Source organism: Lepisosteus oculatus, chromosome 7 (assembly GCF_040954835.1).
Source record: "Lepisosteus oculatus isolate fLepOcu1 chromosome 7, fLepOcu1.hap2, whole genome shotgun sequence".
NCBI classification, from domain to species: Eukaryota; Metazoa; Chordata; class Actinopteri; order Semionotiformes; family Lepisosteidae; genus Lepisosteus; species Lepisosteus oculatus.
In genome coordinates, this window is record NC_090702.1 from 8,765,174 (window position 1) to 8,782,479 (window position 17,306).

The 17,306-nt window shown below is 40.8% G+C and overlaps 1 protein-coding gene across 4 annotated transcripts in view; it reads left to right on the forward strand.

The window, feature by feature from the left end:
* The window catches only part of wee2 (WEE2 oocyte meiosis inhibiting kinase), a 28,639-nt gene extending 15,684 nt beyond the window's left edge, over positions 1-12,955 (forward strand). For 3 of the 4 annotated variants that reach the window (XM_015353073.2, XM_015353074.2, XM_015353075.2), the window contains exons 6-13: positions 1,523-1,644; positions 2,607-2,753; positions 4,092-4,205; positions 4,748-4,833; positions 5,544-5,714; positions 9,510-9,655; positions 11,886-12,072; positions 12,302-12,955. In XM_015353073.2, coding sequence (XP_015208559.1) covers positions 1,523-1,644; positions 2,607-2,753; positions 4,092-4,205; positions 4,748-4,833; positions 5,544-5,714; positions 9,510-9,655; positions 11,886-12,036 — 937 coding nt within the window. In that variant the 3' untranslated portion in view covers positions 12,037-12,072; positions 12,302-12,955. The remainder of the gene's footprint in view (positions 1-1,522; positions 1,645-2,606; positions 2,754-4,091; positions 4,206-4,747; positions 4,834-5,543; positions 5,715-9,509; positions 9,656-11,885; positions 12,073-12,301) is intronic. The other variant, XM_006633699.3, reaches the window with a different exon arrangement.
* Positions 12,956-17,306: the final 4,351 nt, after the last annotated feature.

Consider the following 17,306-nt stretch of genomic DNA (forward strand, 5'->3'; position numbering starts at 1 on the left):
CGCACATTTTGTGGCTGGGTACCGTAAACTTGCACCAGAAATTACCCGATGAATCTGCCAAAATAAATTTGAACTGCAAACCCACTGCACCTAACCAGTCATTGGTTCACAAATTATTCAACGTTTTTATGGACTAATGGGGCCCCACAGGTCCATTTAAAAAAAATACTCTGGCTAGTCAGGGGCCCCTGATCAATCCGTGGCCCCTAGGCTACAGCCTATGCTAGCCTGTTCGTTAATCCACCCCTGGGCAGCTGCAAGGCATTTTACCTAAAGAATTTAAAAATAAGTAAGAGATTATATTTTAAAAAATCTTACAAGTTGAGGCTTAAATGAATTTTTCACAGATGTGTTGAAGATACTGTTGGTCTCTAGGGTTGGATTGAGGGGCCTTGCTCTACATCAGGCTTGCCCAACCAGTCAATTGATAGCAAGGCTGTTTAGGAAAAAATAAATGGGCTATTTGACTGTTTACTTTTTTGTTATAGCCTAAAAATTGATTCAGATCTGTGCATGTAATGTCATACATTTTACTGCCCTTGTGTGTGTTTAACCCTTGTCGAATGGGTTGTAAAAGTCTCTTTGCTGAGTGCTGGCTGACACTGGGGGGGGGGAGGCTACAGGAGCTCTGTAAACAGTGTTGTGTGAGCTACCAAAGAATTTTCTCTTGGTTTTTGCCTCACGAACCCCATATTCACTACTGTGCATAGTGGAGCCGCAAATTCGCAACAGTTTGATAAGTTTAATTGCCTATTTGATAGTTGTAGTGTTCGAAAACGATGAAGCAAAGAGACCGAAAACTTACCGTTACCACAAGGAATGGGAGCATGATTTTTGTTTTGTTCTTTCACACTCAAATCTGCAATGATAGCATCTATGTGAAAAAGGGAAATATAGAACAACATTTCAAAACCGCACACAAAACATATGATGTGGACTTTCCTGCTAATAGTGAGTTACAGAAAAGAAGTAAAGTGGAAAAATTAAAATCTCAACTAGCAGCAGTCGGTTTTCACAAGGCCTAATACAAGAGGGAAAACGGCAATCATCTCATCGTTCCGTGTGAGCCACTTCCTGGCTGAACACAAAAAGTCATTCAGGGATTGAGAAGTTATTTTTAAAAAAGCGTTTGCTGTGGCTCCTGACTTGCTGTTTGGAGATTTCAAAAACAAACGCGAGGTTCGGACAGCTGTTTCCTGAAATCAAAGAGTTTCTCAAGTCATCTAAACATGGTAAATATGCCCATTAGAGGATGACCAGTGGCTTCTGGATTTAGCATTCCTCACAGACTTGACTGAACTGCTGAATGTTGAGCTGCAGGGACAAAATAAAAATGTCATCGACATGATCAGCAGTGTCAACACGTTAAAAAAAATGTTCTCAAGTAAGCTTCTCAGTGCCTTACATTACAAAAGGTTGGGCACCCTGCTCTACATGAACGGTTTTGCAGATGGAATAATACATTTCACCTTTTTTTGTTCCTTCTCTTCCCACTGTGGTCCTTCTGCTGTCCTGTTGCTAGGCAACTGGCCCTGCGAGAGGTGTACGCGCACGCCGTTCTTGGCCATCACCCGCACGTGGTGCGCTATTACTCCGCCTGGGCCGAAGACGACCACATGATTATTCAGAACGAGTACTGCAACGGTAAGACCAGAACAGACCCGGCAGAGTCTTGGAAAAAGCAGGAGAGTCCGAATAGTCTAGTCAGGTGCTGCTTGTGCAGCGTTTCCTGTTACCCAGAACCAAACCAGACAGTTATACCACCGCATAATCGTGGATTTAAAATTCCTGCTGCTCTGCATTCCAGTTAAATCAGCCCTGTTATCTAAAGTTAGATTGGGAATTACTGTTACACCACACTCGTTGACAGATTTTTTTTTTGTCCTTGTTTTTCAATTTTGGGAAAAGCAAAAAGGTGGCAATTCCACAAAGCACTTCCAGGTGTCTATACATTCAGTTGGCTTTATCATTAATGAAGTAATACAAAGGCAAAACAAACTTTCAGCTGGTTGAGTGACTTAGGTGATTTCTGCTGGATCAGTCAATGGGAAATATTCTGCAAGCAGAGCAGACTAAGCCAGCAAAGAAACCACCTATCAAATGATACAGTGGTTTTGTGAAACTGATGAGTACAACATTGGCGGAGGGGTTGGCCAGCTCTGGACCTGGAGAGGCACAGTCCAGCAGGTTCTATGGATGACCCTAAGGTCGTCAGTTACTAAACACTTGAAGCAATCTAGTTTTCTGCCTCCAAAGCTGGTGATTTATCACCTGTAGCTCTCAAGGACTGCAGTTGGCCATTCCTGACTTAACTGTATCAGTTGTGTAAGAACAGGCTGTGGAGCCTTCAGTGCTCATTTGCGTAAAATACTTAATTAAATTTCCGAACAAGAGAAGGAGAGTTGTGAATTGTGACGTGATGTAGCCTTCCTGCCCGCTAGTCACTGTAATGACTAATGTAATGCAATGTACAAGCGATGTTAATCAAGCTTAAATTTTTACACAAAGTAATTAAGAACTTAAGAGGTTATCCATACCTGCTACTTGAGGTGCATTAAGTTGGCAACTTGCACTTAAATACAGTAGGCTGTGTTCTGTGCTGACAGGAGGAAGTCTTCATGATGCCATTATGGAGAACACTGCCCAGGGGTGTATATTCCGGGAGATGGAGCTGAAGGACATCCTCCTGCAGGTGTCCATGGGACTGAAGTACATCCACAGCTCCGGCCTTGTGCACCTGGACATCAAGCCCAGTGAGCCCCCCTCTCACGCTGCAGGAGAGAGCCGGAACAGGGTGTTTTATTGGAATCTCCAAGAGCAGCCTAAGTGCATTCTAACATGTAGGATCATTGAACCTGTGGAAGAAAAACATGCCAGTGATCCTTTAATCCAGAGGAGACATTTCCAAATTAGGATACTAAACATAACGGAGAGGTTTACTTTAATGCATTATGTTTTGACTCTTATAAAAAAAAACTGTTGCAGCATAACTTCAAAACAAGTTGTCCCCAACTTACTCTGAACCTTTCCATCTTGGATGTCTTGTACACAGGGATGTTGATCCTGTTTTTTACATGTAAGGACCTTATTACATCTTAATTGTCTCTGTCGTGCCTCTCGTAAAATTACAGTTCCAGTACTTGAAACATCATCCCAATTTTAGTGAATGTTCATTCATACTTTTGCATTTATATTATTAATGGTAATCTAGAAAAGGAATAGGCCGTCTTTGAATTCCTCAGGGTCTTCCAGGTTTTATGTTTTATCTGAAGTAATACTTCCTTACACCTGTATAGTGCTTTTCATCCAAGATGATTTCCTAGCTACTCATGGGAAGGGACTTACTCCATCCAACACTGGAGTGCTGCATCCACTTGGGCAGTTATTAAGCACAGCAGCCCCACTGTACTACAGATTGGCTAAAGAAGTGAGAAAGTGCTTCACTATACTGAATTAAGAGGGCATTCAGGGTGGCCAAATTATATAAGTCCATAGCAGAATTTAGCCAGAACACCTGAAATAATTACTATGCAGGGCCAGCACCCCTAGTTTTTTGATAAGGCATCAATGGATCGTTAAGAACCCAGTACTTTAATTTAACATCTGAGCCGAAGGATAGCCCCTCTTTTGGCACAGTGTCCCCTTTTGCCATACTGGAACATTGGAAGACTGAATCGTCCAACAACACCAGCACCTCTTCCGGCACACACCTTTTTTCTAGGAAGTTTCCCTGCCCACTTTGACCAGGCTCAGTTTTCTTGAACACCCGAGATGTGACAGGATCTGGCTACACTTTGGCAACATTGCTGCTTGTTTTGTTTGGATTAGAAGTCCAGTCATGTATAGTTCTTAGAACTTGGTGAGATGCTAATTGAAACCTACCAGTAACACCTGCAGGTCTCTGTCCCTCAAAGATGGGAGATAGTAGAAGGAATACTCTCATATTCCTTTTCTTGTCGAGTTGTGAACAACAGTGCCAATTTTTTTAACTTGATTAATTTAAATAACATTTTGGAAGGTTTTTTTTTTAAATAGACTTGGGGGAAAGTGTCCTTGATTCATTGTCCCCTCTCCCTCTGCACTGCACACAGGCAACATCTTCGTGTGCCACCAGCCAGCCCCAGTGTCCAAGATTCAGGGGGGCGATGGGGAGAGTGATGAGGACGATGATGACAACTCCTCCGCAAGCATTATTTATAAAATAGGTGAGCTGCTCAACTGTCGCGTTCAGGAGAATAGACATGTAGAGAAAAAATAGCATCAGCTTTCATTTCCACAGAATTGTTTAACCCTAGCTGAGATCTTCAACTTGTTTCTAGAGAAAATGAAGTAGCACTGCTATTACTATTGGTGATTTTGGGGTTTGATACTTGGCACCGGTTATGATTTTGCATATATATTATTTTTAGCAATTCTGATTGCTGCCATGTTAAACTGCTATGCTCTGTCTCGCACTGAATCAGAACTAGCATGTTCTCCGTTTAGCTGATGATTTATATTGACCTTGACCAATCTGAAATATTTTCTGAGGTCTTTGCTCTGCCTTTGCTGCGAATGCAGACAGTTGGTTGCCAGAGCTCCCCTGTTTCTCAAGGGAGCAGCAAGGGAGAAAGGAAATTGATTATATTCGGTCTTGAGTACAGGGAGTGGACTGGATCAGTCTAAAGCACACATGATCAAGTGTGGATGTTCCAGTACAGCCTTGAGTGCTTTCCCCTGAAAAAGTCTTGTTTGTGTGTGATCCCAGGTGACCTGGGTCATGTGACCTCAGTTATCAGCCCCCAGGTGGAGGAGGGAGACAGCAGGTTCTTGGCCAAAGAGGTCCTGGAGGAGGTGAGTCCAAAATAGGAGGATTTTCAACCCCTGAAGGACCAGCAAATTAAATGAAAGAACATTTAGATCAAATTCAAGACTGTGCAAAGACATGGCAGATGACATTTAATGTACATTAGTGCAAGATTTTGCATGCAGGTAGCAAAAACATAAAATATGAAATTAGATAGAAAAGTCTACTAAGTTGGTCATTATGTTACAGAAAAATTAAAACCTGATGCACTCCCAGGCTGTAGGAACTGAATCTTTTTAGTCATAAGCAGACAAGATTATAAGGGGACCCAGTACTACAGAAAGGCATTGACAAACTCAGCTAGACTTCTGTAACCAGTGAAACATGAGCCAGAGGACTCCCATAGAAGTGCCTTTAAAACTGCAAATGAGGACACTTTACCTAATGGCTGTGTAGCTTGTTCCAGATTTCCACAGCACATGTTGCTGAAACTTCCTTTTAAAAACGGCTGGATGAGAACCTTGGGTTAGTTGGCTGGTAATTTCAAAATTTGTCCTTACGAGTCATGAATCGTGTTCTCCCACCCCTCCAAATGTGAAAAGCCCCACAGTGCCAGCTTGCAGGGTGAAAAGGAGTGGGGAAAACATGAGTGTTTTCGGGGTTTGAATGGTGACCTGAGTGTGACTGGCTGTGGGTGTGTTAAGGCGACTAAGAGGCAGTTCTGGATTGCGAGTCTCGCCGTCCCTCTCCTCCTCAGGATTACTCTCACCTGCCCAAGGCTGACATCTTTGCCCTGGGCCTGACTATGCTGCTGGCCGCAGGGGCGGATCCACTCCCCCAGAACGGTGAAGAATGGCACCGCATTCGCCAGGGCCACCTGCCCGCCCTCCCCCAGGAGCTCTCGGCACAATTCCAGGGCCTCATCAAGGTCAGACTCTCCCCCAGCATCTTGCCAACTTCCTTCAGGAAGGGAAATACCAAGCTGTCCACTGGAGTGTGAGGCTCTGCTTTAATTAATACAGAGGGCATACAGTCCCTACCTTATGAGGCTCTTCTCTGCATGTGAAGGGGAAATCCCCAAAGTAGGAATTGGAACTTAAGAACTTAAGTCTCTTGATTATATTTACAAGGTTGCTGTTACTCAATCTTTTTTTTTTTTGCTTGCTTGTTTCTCTGCATTGACTCGCCCTGCGTTCTTATGAGTGGTCATTGAACCCTGCGAGCTGATTTTAGAGAGTCAAAAAGGCTGTGGGTGCTATCGAGATGTAAACAATCCCCATACAGAATAATATACTATAGTACACATTTCCAGATGCTGTACAACACAAATGTAACATTAATTACATAAATTGTCTTCCCTAGACAAGAAGAGTGTGCAAGGCAGTGTGCGAACAATAAGCGAGTCTGCACTTGAAATTGAACATTGTACAGATGTTGACCCTCTCATGTGATCCAGGAAGAACCTTCACCAGTAAAGACTTTAATAACCGAAGGTTTTGCCATCCCCAGTGTTCAGTTTTATTTTAGCCATGGGCTGGAGCAAAGCACAGATACATGTACTGTATATGGTGTGAATCTGGGAGTCTCGTAGTGCTTATGAGCTGTGTAGTTACAGTAAGAACCTAAAACTCTGAAACAGATGTTTGAGAACAAGCTGTGCTACTGAATTTTGAGTTGCCTGTGGCTTTGAGACTGAAGATATGAGCAACAACCAAAGTCTTAGTAGTATATACGAAATTTAACAAATATTAGAGAGCAAGAGTGGTAGAAGGTGACTCATTTTTTCCCACTGTGGTCTTTCATTGCTTCATTTCCCAGACAGAGAGAACAGTTAAAGGTGACTTTTTTTTTTAAAGAATCTGAAGCAGTGTGATAAAACCACATTGCATCACACAGTCTCCTGACAGGGTTCTGTACTCATCATGTCTTAACTGTACCCAACGGAAGTGCATTCTCTGAATTTGGAGCTAAAATAGATTTAGGTCCCAAACTGGGGTAGTTGTCCTTAGATCTATAAGTAAGTCTCTTTGTAGATAGAATTCTAAGATTCAGTGAATTAAAGAAATTTAACTAATCTGACAGTTAAGTCTCTATCTAGTGGGCGTAAAGGTTTCAAATGAAATTATTATTTTTTTAAGTATAAAAAATGTAACCCTCTGAGACAGAGATCTAGAACTTAATTTAGTTTGATGTATGTGTTGTTTATAACTTTGCAAAACTTCCTTTCTTTCTGTGGCTGTTAATCACGTATGAGGTTTTAAATGAATCCTGTAGACGTCATGCTTTCTCAGGGGAGTCCTTGTTGTGATTCATGTATCTCAAGCCAACCCACCTGCTTTTTAAGCAGTGCTGCCTTGACTTGACATTGTCCAACTTCTTTAATCACACATTACTATTAATTCAGGTGGGTAGCTGCGTCAGCATGCGTAGGCTGCAAAGGAACAAGTAATAGGTTTATTCCATGCTGGGAAAAAAAAGAAGAAAGAAAACACAACTTTACGGCCACACCTGAAGAAGGCTCCACGGCTGTAACATTGTTTTCTTTCTTCTTTTTTTCAGCATGGAATAAACCTATTACTTGTTTCATAACTATTAATGGTGATGAGTCTTAATACTTAGTAGGCTGTTAGAATGTGTTTTCCTCAGTTCATTATTAGCCTGGGACAGAGCAAGAGAGAGATGTAAGACGAAGCCACTATACAGCGTGTTCCATTGACCAAAAAATCAATAATTATATTCAATTGGATAAAAAATGCACTGTGTCCACTTTGCACATATTGTAGCATCACAGGGCAGATGCTCAGAATGGACTTGATCGCCCTTTACTGGGGATGTTCAGCCCAAGATCACTGTGCACTGGCATGTTGCATCAAAGGAGACAGCTCATACTCCTCTCGCGAGAAGACAGAAATACTGCTGGCACCCCTACATCCTGTCAAGCCATTTTTGGCCATTCACACACATAGGTACAGCATAAGAGCCTAACTCAAGGGAATATAGTAGGTACATTCCATACAAAATCACTGTGATCTTGACATGACCATCACATCCATTCATCCATTCTCTAACCCATCTTCCAATCCAGGTGACCATCATATTTTTTCCTGAAATTGGGCACTTTTGTCCTGTGGAAGAACGATTATCTCAAATAGTTTTCTAGATCTGCTCCTTTTTGGATATACCCAGCCTTTCTTGCAGATGTTGTAGCTTCCAATAAGAACCTTGCATATCCCAAAAATAAAGCATTAATTGTTATAAAATAACTAATCATGAAATTCCTTGACTTGTTAGCAACATGACTTTTACTTGTAATGACATCATTCATTAGAGTTTTTAGTGTTTCATTCGTCACTACTCTTGACCACTGCAGTCACATTCAGGTCCAAAATGTTTTGAAGTGCATCCTTTCAGGGTGAAAAACTTGGGCTTGGATATGTCAAACTCTGTGCTGTGGCTTTGGAAAAGTAGGAATACAAAAAATAGCAGCTAGACAACAATGGTAGGTGGCAGTCTTTGCAGTTAACATCATTAGCCTGATATGGTCATGTGTGATACAAAATGTAAAGAGTTGGGTGCCATTATCTCCAGCAAGCAAATATCTTGATCTAAATTCTATCTTTGAACTGCAAAAATCTACCCAGGAAAATACAACTTTAAAATTCATTTTGGTGTCCTTTAAATTGCATATTAAATGGTTTCTGGACTTTCCGCCCTATTATAGTGATTAAATAATATTCCCCGTCATCATTCTGCTAATGTAATCCCTTTTGTGTTAGTGTTACAGTGGTTCCTTTATTTCAGATCAGATTTCCCCAATCCTGTGTTTTTTCATGAGTAGAATCCCCTTTCTCTTAACCAAATTGACATTTATTATAAATGGTCCATCTTATTGGCAAGAGTGTAAACATTTGAACCATAGTTCAGGTGGGTAGCTGCGTCAGCATGCGTAGGCTGCAAAGGAACAAGTAATAGGTTTATTCCATGCTGAAAAAAAAAGAAGAAGAAAGAGAACACCTCTTTGTTCTCTTTCTTCTTTTTTTTCAGCATGGAATAAACCTATTACTTGAACATTTGAACCATGTTCCTTTTCTTTGTATCAATCTCTTTTAAATGAGCAACCCCATCTATACCACAGTCAGTCTGTAGTTCCAGTGGTGACGGCTGATCAGTTTTGTTCTCGTTTCCGTTTCCCACAGCTTCACTTGGCTACATTGTACCAATCTTTGGTATACCTCTTCCTTGTTGCAGATTCCCCAATCAGAGAGAGACACAAGTCATTGTTTGTTTTAAGCTCTTGGCCAATCAAATTGATATTTTAATCTTGGAGACCATGGTGTAGAAGGTCCAGCAGTATTTTTAACATTATGCAAAGCAGTTTAGCTTTAGCAGTAAACAGGTTTGCAGTGGTAGTTTGTGGCCTGTTTTCTTATGATAAGATCTACTTATACTCGGTGTAGTACCTAAGAGTTACTACCGGTATAAAAGCTATCTCGGCAACCTTGGTTCTAAAATAATCTTCCTGGAATGTATTCTGCAAATTATTAAAATTTCTTCGGGCGAGATTTTGTGTAAAAACTAAGAACTGAAACTGCAGTCAAAATGAAAGTATGTATTCGGCGTGGAAGGGGAATTCATGTGTCAAACAGAAGAAGATCCTTCCGTGTACAGATGGGAAGACTCATGACATGGCTTGCTCTTTCTCTGTTGTGTGCGACTTTGACAGTTGCTGCTGGATCCTGCGGCGTCCCTGCGCCCCTCTGCCTCGGCGCTGTGCAGACACCCCATTCTGAGGAAGGGCACCCAGAAAACAGCCGCCCAGCTTCTCAAGGAGCTCAACGTGGAGAGGTTCAGGACAGCCATGTTGGAAAGGTGCGTCAGGGACCAGCCCTGAGACAGGGCCTCACAAGAGAGTGTGTGGCTTCCTCACAAAACCAGACTTTTTTGTCTGTCCGGTAAAGGAGTTAAAAAAGGTGCCCCTCATTGCTCAATGTCTCTCAATGTCTAGGACCCTTTGACATGCCTAGAACTTTAACATGTGCATGTAGCGAATGCAGCAAAAAGAAAGAAATTGTGAACACTCTATCCCCACTTAAGTACATTTTTTTTAAATCTACCCTGTTGAAAAACTTGCTTACCATGGTTTTGAAATAATACGTTAGAAAATAAGTTTCCCCTTTTATTCCCCAACACAGAAAACACTTTTCCTATCTGCAGCATGTCAAAGAAAATAAGGAATATGTGGAACTGCTTTGACATTCAGTAGATCTAACTTGTTGCTTAATAAATTATAGGAAATGTTTATAAAACTGTCTCCACCAGAGAGAGCCGTTTTCAGAATTCTCTGATGAAAACATGCTTTTGCAGCATTTTTTTTTTGCTACTTGGGCTTTTTTTGGCAACAACACTATAGCCAACTTTTGTGTGAACCGAATAGATTAAGAATGAACACTAGAAGATTTTACTAATGAGCATGCTGAAAGAATAGTGCTGTTTGAACATTTTGGACTTACTGAACAAATCTAGCCCTGTTTATAAAAAAAGAATCAATACATTGATATCTGCTGGTACTGCTGGATTATCATAATATCTTAATGTTATAGAATATTCAAAAGAGCCTCTGATTTTAGTTATATTTAAGTTGGTTAGAAGGAAGGCTTTAACCCAGGTGGTTGCTGTAGAGTTTCCGCCTGCCAAAATGAAGAAATAGATTGTGTGTTGAGATATGGTTGTATTAGTTTCATTATTACTGTTATTACGATTTATTTTTAAAATAGCGTTGTTATTTTTGCTACTTAGATTTTAAAACATTGACAAAATCTTGTTCTTCTATGGGATAGTTAGCTCTAAGTGGCAATAATCATGTGGCTCTTATTGGTAGTTTTAAATGGTTAGTAGGCAGAGTTTTGGAAAGCATGTTAATTCCTAATTAAACCACCAGTTGATAGAGTTAAGTGATTCATCGTTCAAATGCAACAAAAACAAAAGAAAAGGCATAGCTGTCCAGGGGGCTGTGGTTACAGACCTCTATTACTGTAGTGAACCCTTAATTGAACTGCTAATTTTCTTAAATTGACCCTCTTAATTGTTTTAAACCAGGGGTGGCCATCCCTGATCTTGGAGAGATATAGCCTAGCAGGCTGTATGGACACTTAAACTGCTGTTTTGATCACTGACACAGCTTTGAAGCAAAAATACCAAAGTCCCCCTACTCCCAAGAATCATAGTTGTCCATTCATGATTAATCACTTAAATGATTCAATTAGTTTAGTAAATTAATCAAAATCTTCATGTTCCAAGTCTTTACAAATCGATGAATTAAGAGTGACAAAGTTAATAGGTCATCACCCTGTGGGGATCGTGGTGTCTGCTGAGACAGCAGCCATAGTGTGCCAGTATGTTCACCACACACCAGCTATCAGTGGGGAGGAGAACAGAGTGATGAAACCAATTCATAGATGGGAATGATAAGGCCATGATTGGTAAAGGCCAGGGAAAATTTGACCAGGACACCAGGGTTACACCCCTCATCTATTTGAGAAAGGCCCTGGGATTTTTAATGACCATAGAGAGTCAGGACCTTGGTTTTACGGTTTCCTGTCCAAAGGACAGTGCCTTTTTCCTATAATGCCCCCATTGCTGTACTGGGGCATTAGGACCTAAACAGACTGCAGAGTGAGTACCTCTTCCAGCAGCAACCTTTGTTTTTCCCAGGAGGTCTCCCATCCAGGTACTGGCCAGGCTCACACCTGCTGAGCTTCAGTGGGCTGCCAGTGGTGAGCGGCAGGATGATATAGCTGCTAGCAAAGAGTGGGGTTCCAAATAAGCAGTGGTAGAAGCTATATGGGACATAAGCAGGGGAGTTGAGGAAAAGCGTGTTACTGCTATAGGTGAAACCAGTAAGGCCTTTGACAGGTTTCTCTGTTTTGAAGAAACTTGCTTCCCCTGGTAGTCTAGCTGGGACAGCTCTCCGCTGTCATAGTGCCACTTGCACAGAAACAATAGCGCGTGAAATGCACCCCGAAGTAGGACGATGGAATGAAGGGATCAGTACTCCTCGGGCTTTTCAGAAATGATTCTTTTCCACCCCCACCCTCTCCAGGGAGCTGAAGGAAGCCCGGCAGGCTGCCTCCTCACCGCTGCAGGACCTTAGCTCCCTCTGGCAGCTGTCCGACCACAGGGGCTCTGACTCGCGGCCGCGGAGGGTGGTGGGCGGAAAAGCCGTGCGATCCATGAGCTTCGGAGGATACTGACCGCGCTTCTCCCGTCACCTACTGTAGGTGAACTAGGTTGGTGAAGGGTTGAGTAGAGACAGGAACTGGGACAGGGGAGACCATCTTATCGTTCGCAGCTTAAAGTTTGGACGTTTTCCAGCAAATCTGATGTCAGCGAGGGAAGGATATGTGGTTTGGGTGTGGGATTGGCGTATATTGTTCCATTGATAACTTGGGATTCCATGACTGGCATCCATTCTCAAATGTCCTTTGTAACTGTTGGTTATCTCTCGCCCACACACAGTCTTGCCAGAAATCTGGGCCTGGAGAAGGGATTGCCAAAGAACAATTGGAAATGCCCTTTTGTTCCCCGCTCTGCTGGGAGGGGCGGGGTCACACATTACCTGGAAAGGAACTCCAGAAAGGAACCAAATGGATCTGCCATTGCATGTGATGAACAAGATAAACAGATACTGCTACCGTTGCTGATCTGTGGGAAAGCTTTTTCTGAAGTAGCAATGTTGAGCTCTATCTTAGTAGATGGTACATGTTTTTGAAGGCTAGTTTTGATATGAAAAGGAGTACAAAGAACCATGATTACCATTTGTCTCGAAGGCAAATGAATAATGTCCTGAAATGCTAAACACTTGCATAGAGCATGCTTTAGTACACCAGTGATACCCCTTACAAATTCTGTTCTGGTAAGTTCTCCACAATAAAGCAGAATCCCACGGTGTGCTTTTTACAGTGCAGGTTACTGGCCTCATATAGCACTGCTCATTTTCCAGTGAACTAGTCAGCGACGCTTGATAGCTTTGGTTGTACTCTTGAAATTTCATCAAGTACATTGGCCAAAAATGTTGCCCTTTAATTTTAAGTTTTTTTTTAATGTTCTTAATTACTGTTTAGTCATTTTTACTTATCCATTGTAAATAAAGTTTTAAGTGTTTTTATGCAATCCTGCTTGAGTAGTTTTCTTTTTTAAAGTTCAAATAAGAATATTGTATACCTGTGAATATTGTCAGCCTGCTGGGTTCAGCCAGAAAAATAGTATAGAAAACATAGTATTATATAAAATATTATTAAAGCATTACATGGAAGCACAAAAAACTTAATACTCAAGGTCTAGTAGATTAATTGAATATTTTGAACATAAATATTGCTTTGTTAGGGGTTAACAGTAGTCAGGGACTAATCAAGGATAAATATTAGTCAGTCCTTAGACCACTTAAACTATAACGTAGATGACGGTAGCAAGGTTTAACTAGAGTGCCTCCTATAGGTCAGTTATGCTGAGCTATGTAATGTGGCTGCTTTAAAAGGGATCTGCAATGCTATTTTTTTATAGTAGTTCAGGTGGGTAGCTGCGTCAGCATGCGTAGGCTGCAAAGGAACAAGTGATAGGTTTATTCCGTGCTGAAAAGAGAAGAAAGAAAACATTTCAGCCGTGGAGCATTCAGGTGTGAGAAAAGACAGGGTAGCATAGGAGAACAAAAGCTGGGAGAGAGGAGGGGCCTGAGGAGGGAGCAGGGGACAGACAGGGTGGCCAACCAGGTAGTGTGAGGCCAGGATGAGTGAAGAGAGGTGTGAAATGAAACCTACAATGAATAGAGAGAATTTAGAAGAAAATTAGTCTGTCGTTGAGAGAAGGGGAAAGGTGTGATCCTAGCTGCAGGATAATTTAAGTTTCTGTAGTCTTTCCGATGTATGAGTTAGGAAAACCATCTTTGAAAATGCAGAGAGATTAGTACGATCATGGCTGTCAGAGGCTATCTTTTTAACCTCATAATAAAAAAAATCCGGATTAATGAGTGCATTTCAAATCGCAATAAAAGTAAAGTGAACATGGTAACTTCTAAAACCTCCAATTTCCATCACAAAAAAATTGAATTTCCAGGTGTTCTATTTACAACAAGGCAACAAAACTTCCGGTGATGTGAAGCAGCCATTTTACATTGTAAAGAATCAGGCTTGTGAATACATATTCTAATCCAATAGAAAAATTGCTCTCAACTTCCAGACGGTTTTGCTCTGTTAACTCTGCATGCAGATCATGTTGAAACATTTCTGCGGTGAAAAGTCTGTTGCACAATCTGTATTTATTCACTTGTACATCGCATTACATTAGTCATTACAGTAACCTGTGAGCAGGAAGGGCCCCTTCACAATGCAATTAGTGGGAACTCGCACTCTGATCTGTGGCAACACTAGGGTTTTACAACAACGTGGTGACTTTGTTACTTTCACTAAGTTCACGATTTGTGCTTATGAAATTGGTACATTTTTAAGCTGTCAATTAATTTATTTTGTTACTGAGATTTAGTAACTGTTCCAAGAAATTGGGACTCCAGTTCCCCTTTTAAATTTTCTGTGAAGAATTTGGGAGTTGGAAAATAGGTAATATTGAAAAAGACAGGTATTGTTTAAACAATGTTGGAAATGGTAACAACACAAAAACCACAATATTTACATACTTCAATATACAGCTGTAGCCATTTTCAGAGCTCATAAACACCATCAAGCTTTCAGATTCAATTACTAACATTGACAATGGCTACCTAAGGCTCTTGGAGGTAGACCAAACTCTTTATCTGGGAAAAGTAAAATCTTTCATAAAAGAGTCCTCTTTAGTTAAGATCACTTAACCTTGGCCCCTACACAAAGATGCTTCCAAACAGAAACTGCCAAAAACATTGCTGGGTGGGATTGAGAAGGAAATAAAATTCCACCTACTGTATATGGGAAATAGTTCCTTTGCTTATATTTAATCTGAGTTCCTCCAGAGTCAAATACCTGACAGGTTTCTGTTCATTAATGAGGACACCACCTGATGGAAATTGTCTAGTGCTGGAACTTTCACTCCTCTCTCTTCTCATTTTGCTCCTCCTCTAATTACAATTTTAATCGCCTGTATTGGCCTCTAGTCCCCAACACTCATAAATGTAAAAATAAATTACCCTCTTCTAAGCTGTAGTGTGCTTGTCTCATTAGATAACCCTAAAATGTCAAAGCGCATCAAAAGATCTCATCCTCCAGCTCTTAACTGAAATTGCTACAGTGGCATTCCTTTATAACACTTTCACTGTGTAATTATTTTAAGGAGTGGTTCCCCAGATGTACTGTATGAATTCTCTACCAAAAGCACTGTCATTTGTGTCTAGGAGTCTGTATTTTGCCCACCCCACTACCTTTTCTTCCTTGACAATCATATCTGATACATTTATTTATTGAAGAGAATAAAAATGAAATACATCAATATTTCATCAGCCTCTTCCCTGCTTCCGCCTCCTCCCCTCTCCCCAGATTTTGTTCTATGCTATTTAATCTTTGCTGTCTGCCCTTTCTCACACCTGAAGAAGGCTCCACAACCAAAATGTTGTTTTCTTTCTTCTCTTTTCAGCATGGAATAAACCTATTACTTGTTCCTTTGCAGCCTACGCACGCTGATGCAGCCACCCACCTGAACTACAACAGTATCTGTTTTCTAAGTAATCTGTGAGGTGTTAGTTTTAGAACTAAAACCAAGACCTTATAAATTAAAACCTAAGTGTGTTTGGTGACTGAGTAGAACTGATTTGCCTCTAGACTGCATTGGGGTGATTGAAGCCAACGGGTAAAAGTCCTGCTGATGGCTTTGGCAAGATGTCCACTCAGATGTTTTGTTGGATAGAAAGGCAAAATGTTGGCCACAGTGAGACCTTGACATTGCTTTCCTGAAGTAATGTCTCTGTAATCTATGATCTTGCATTGTCACAGTGGAAAATTAATACTTCCAGATGTCTTACAGAAGCAGAAACAGTTTGCTCATGGACTTTGTTGATGTATCACAGACCAGTAAAGCCCTGAATACTCACCAACAGGATGTTTGTGTTAAGAAGAATTCCTCCCCATCAGTGAGCTTGAACTCAATCCCAATGAGGAAAACTACTCAACCAACAATCCAATTTGCTTGTAATTTAAAACATAGATAATCACACACAAACAGCAAAAATCAGAATCCAGCACTGAAGAAAATGAGTGAAGACAGAAGAGACTGACAATTAACCTGCACTTTTCATTGGACTCTAAAGCCCACTCTCCCTCAAAAACAATAGTGATTTACAGGAGAGCACCCCATCTATGGGAGAGAACCCCATTTGTCCAAACTCTATTGGTTCTCCAGGGTTCCTTTCATTCACATTACCTTCCTCCCCTGTGTGTGCTCTGTGACTGCTGCATGTTCAAACTGTTCAATCGCAGATACAGGAGAATGGTCAGGAGGAACCTAACAGTTTGTATGTGCCTAATGAGCTATTGATACAGAACATAGATTGGTGCATTTTTATTGTGTACCATTATTAATACTATGTTCACATAGTTCATTCCTGTTCAACATTCCTTCACTAAAGACAATCAGTGGGATTCTGTCTTGAATTGGTTTCTAACATAGAACAGAAATATATTTTCTGTTTGTATAGACATATACTGTATATACAGTAATTGTTGTCAGAAGATGCAACTAACAAGGAACGAAGTGAAATATTTCTGTAAATAAGGTTTTATAATAGAGAATCAATTTTGTTTTGAAACTCTTGGACTATAAAAGCAACACAGAGTAGTGGTTAGGAATTCTTGGGTTGAAATCAAAGATTGGGTATTGTTGTTGTACCCTTGGAAAAGGTACTTTACACACATTGCTCAGGTAAGACCTTTGCTTTAGAAATGGGCCTCGATGTTAATGAGAATTTGTTTTACATTAACTAAAATGTAAAATACAGAAATAAAACAAGTTACCTGAAAGTAGCAGTGGTGATCTTAGAGGTTTGTTGAACTACCACAACAAAGAAAATGAAAGGTCTGTACTTCGGGATTGTGTATTGGAAGACCTCCTTACCATCCTTTTGAAAAGAGATGAACAAAACAGACAGGCTCTGAGCTTCTCGTGAACTGATGCTGTGATGCTTGAAGTTACAGGACACCAGTGAAAAAATATCAAGAGAGAAATGAGTATAGCACTTCCTGAGTTTTTTTATTTTTCTGCATCTGTGTGTAAAAGACAATAAGTCTTTTATGTGCTTTCGAAGTGATCAGAGCAAATGGTTAACCACAACCTAAAACGTCAAAAAGTATGTCTAAATTGCAAAGTTTCCTTACTGAAAACATTTGAATGTTTTCTGTAGGTCTGACAGAAATGTGAGCACTGTCAGAGCTGAAGCAAAGTGCATTATCGGTGGGCTCAAGCTCTACTGATGAGAAAGTTCCATACTCTCTGATTCTTAAGAATTGTAGATGGAAGCATTAGCACCTAGTATTATTTAACCACTAGAGTA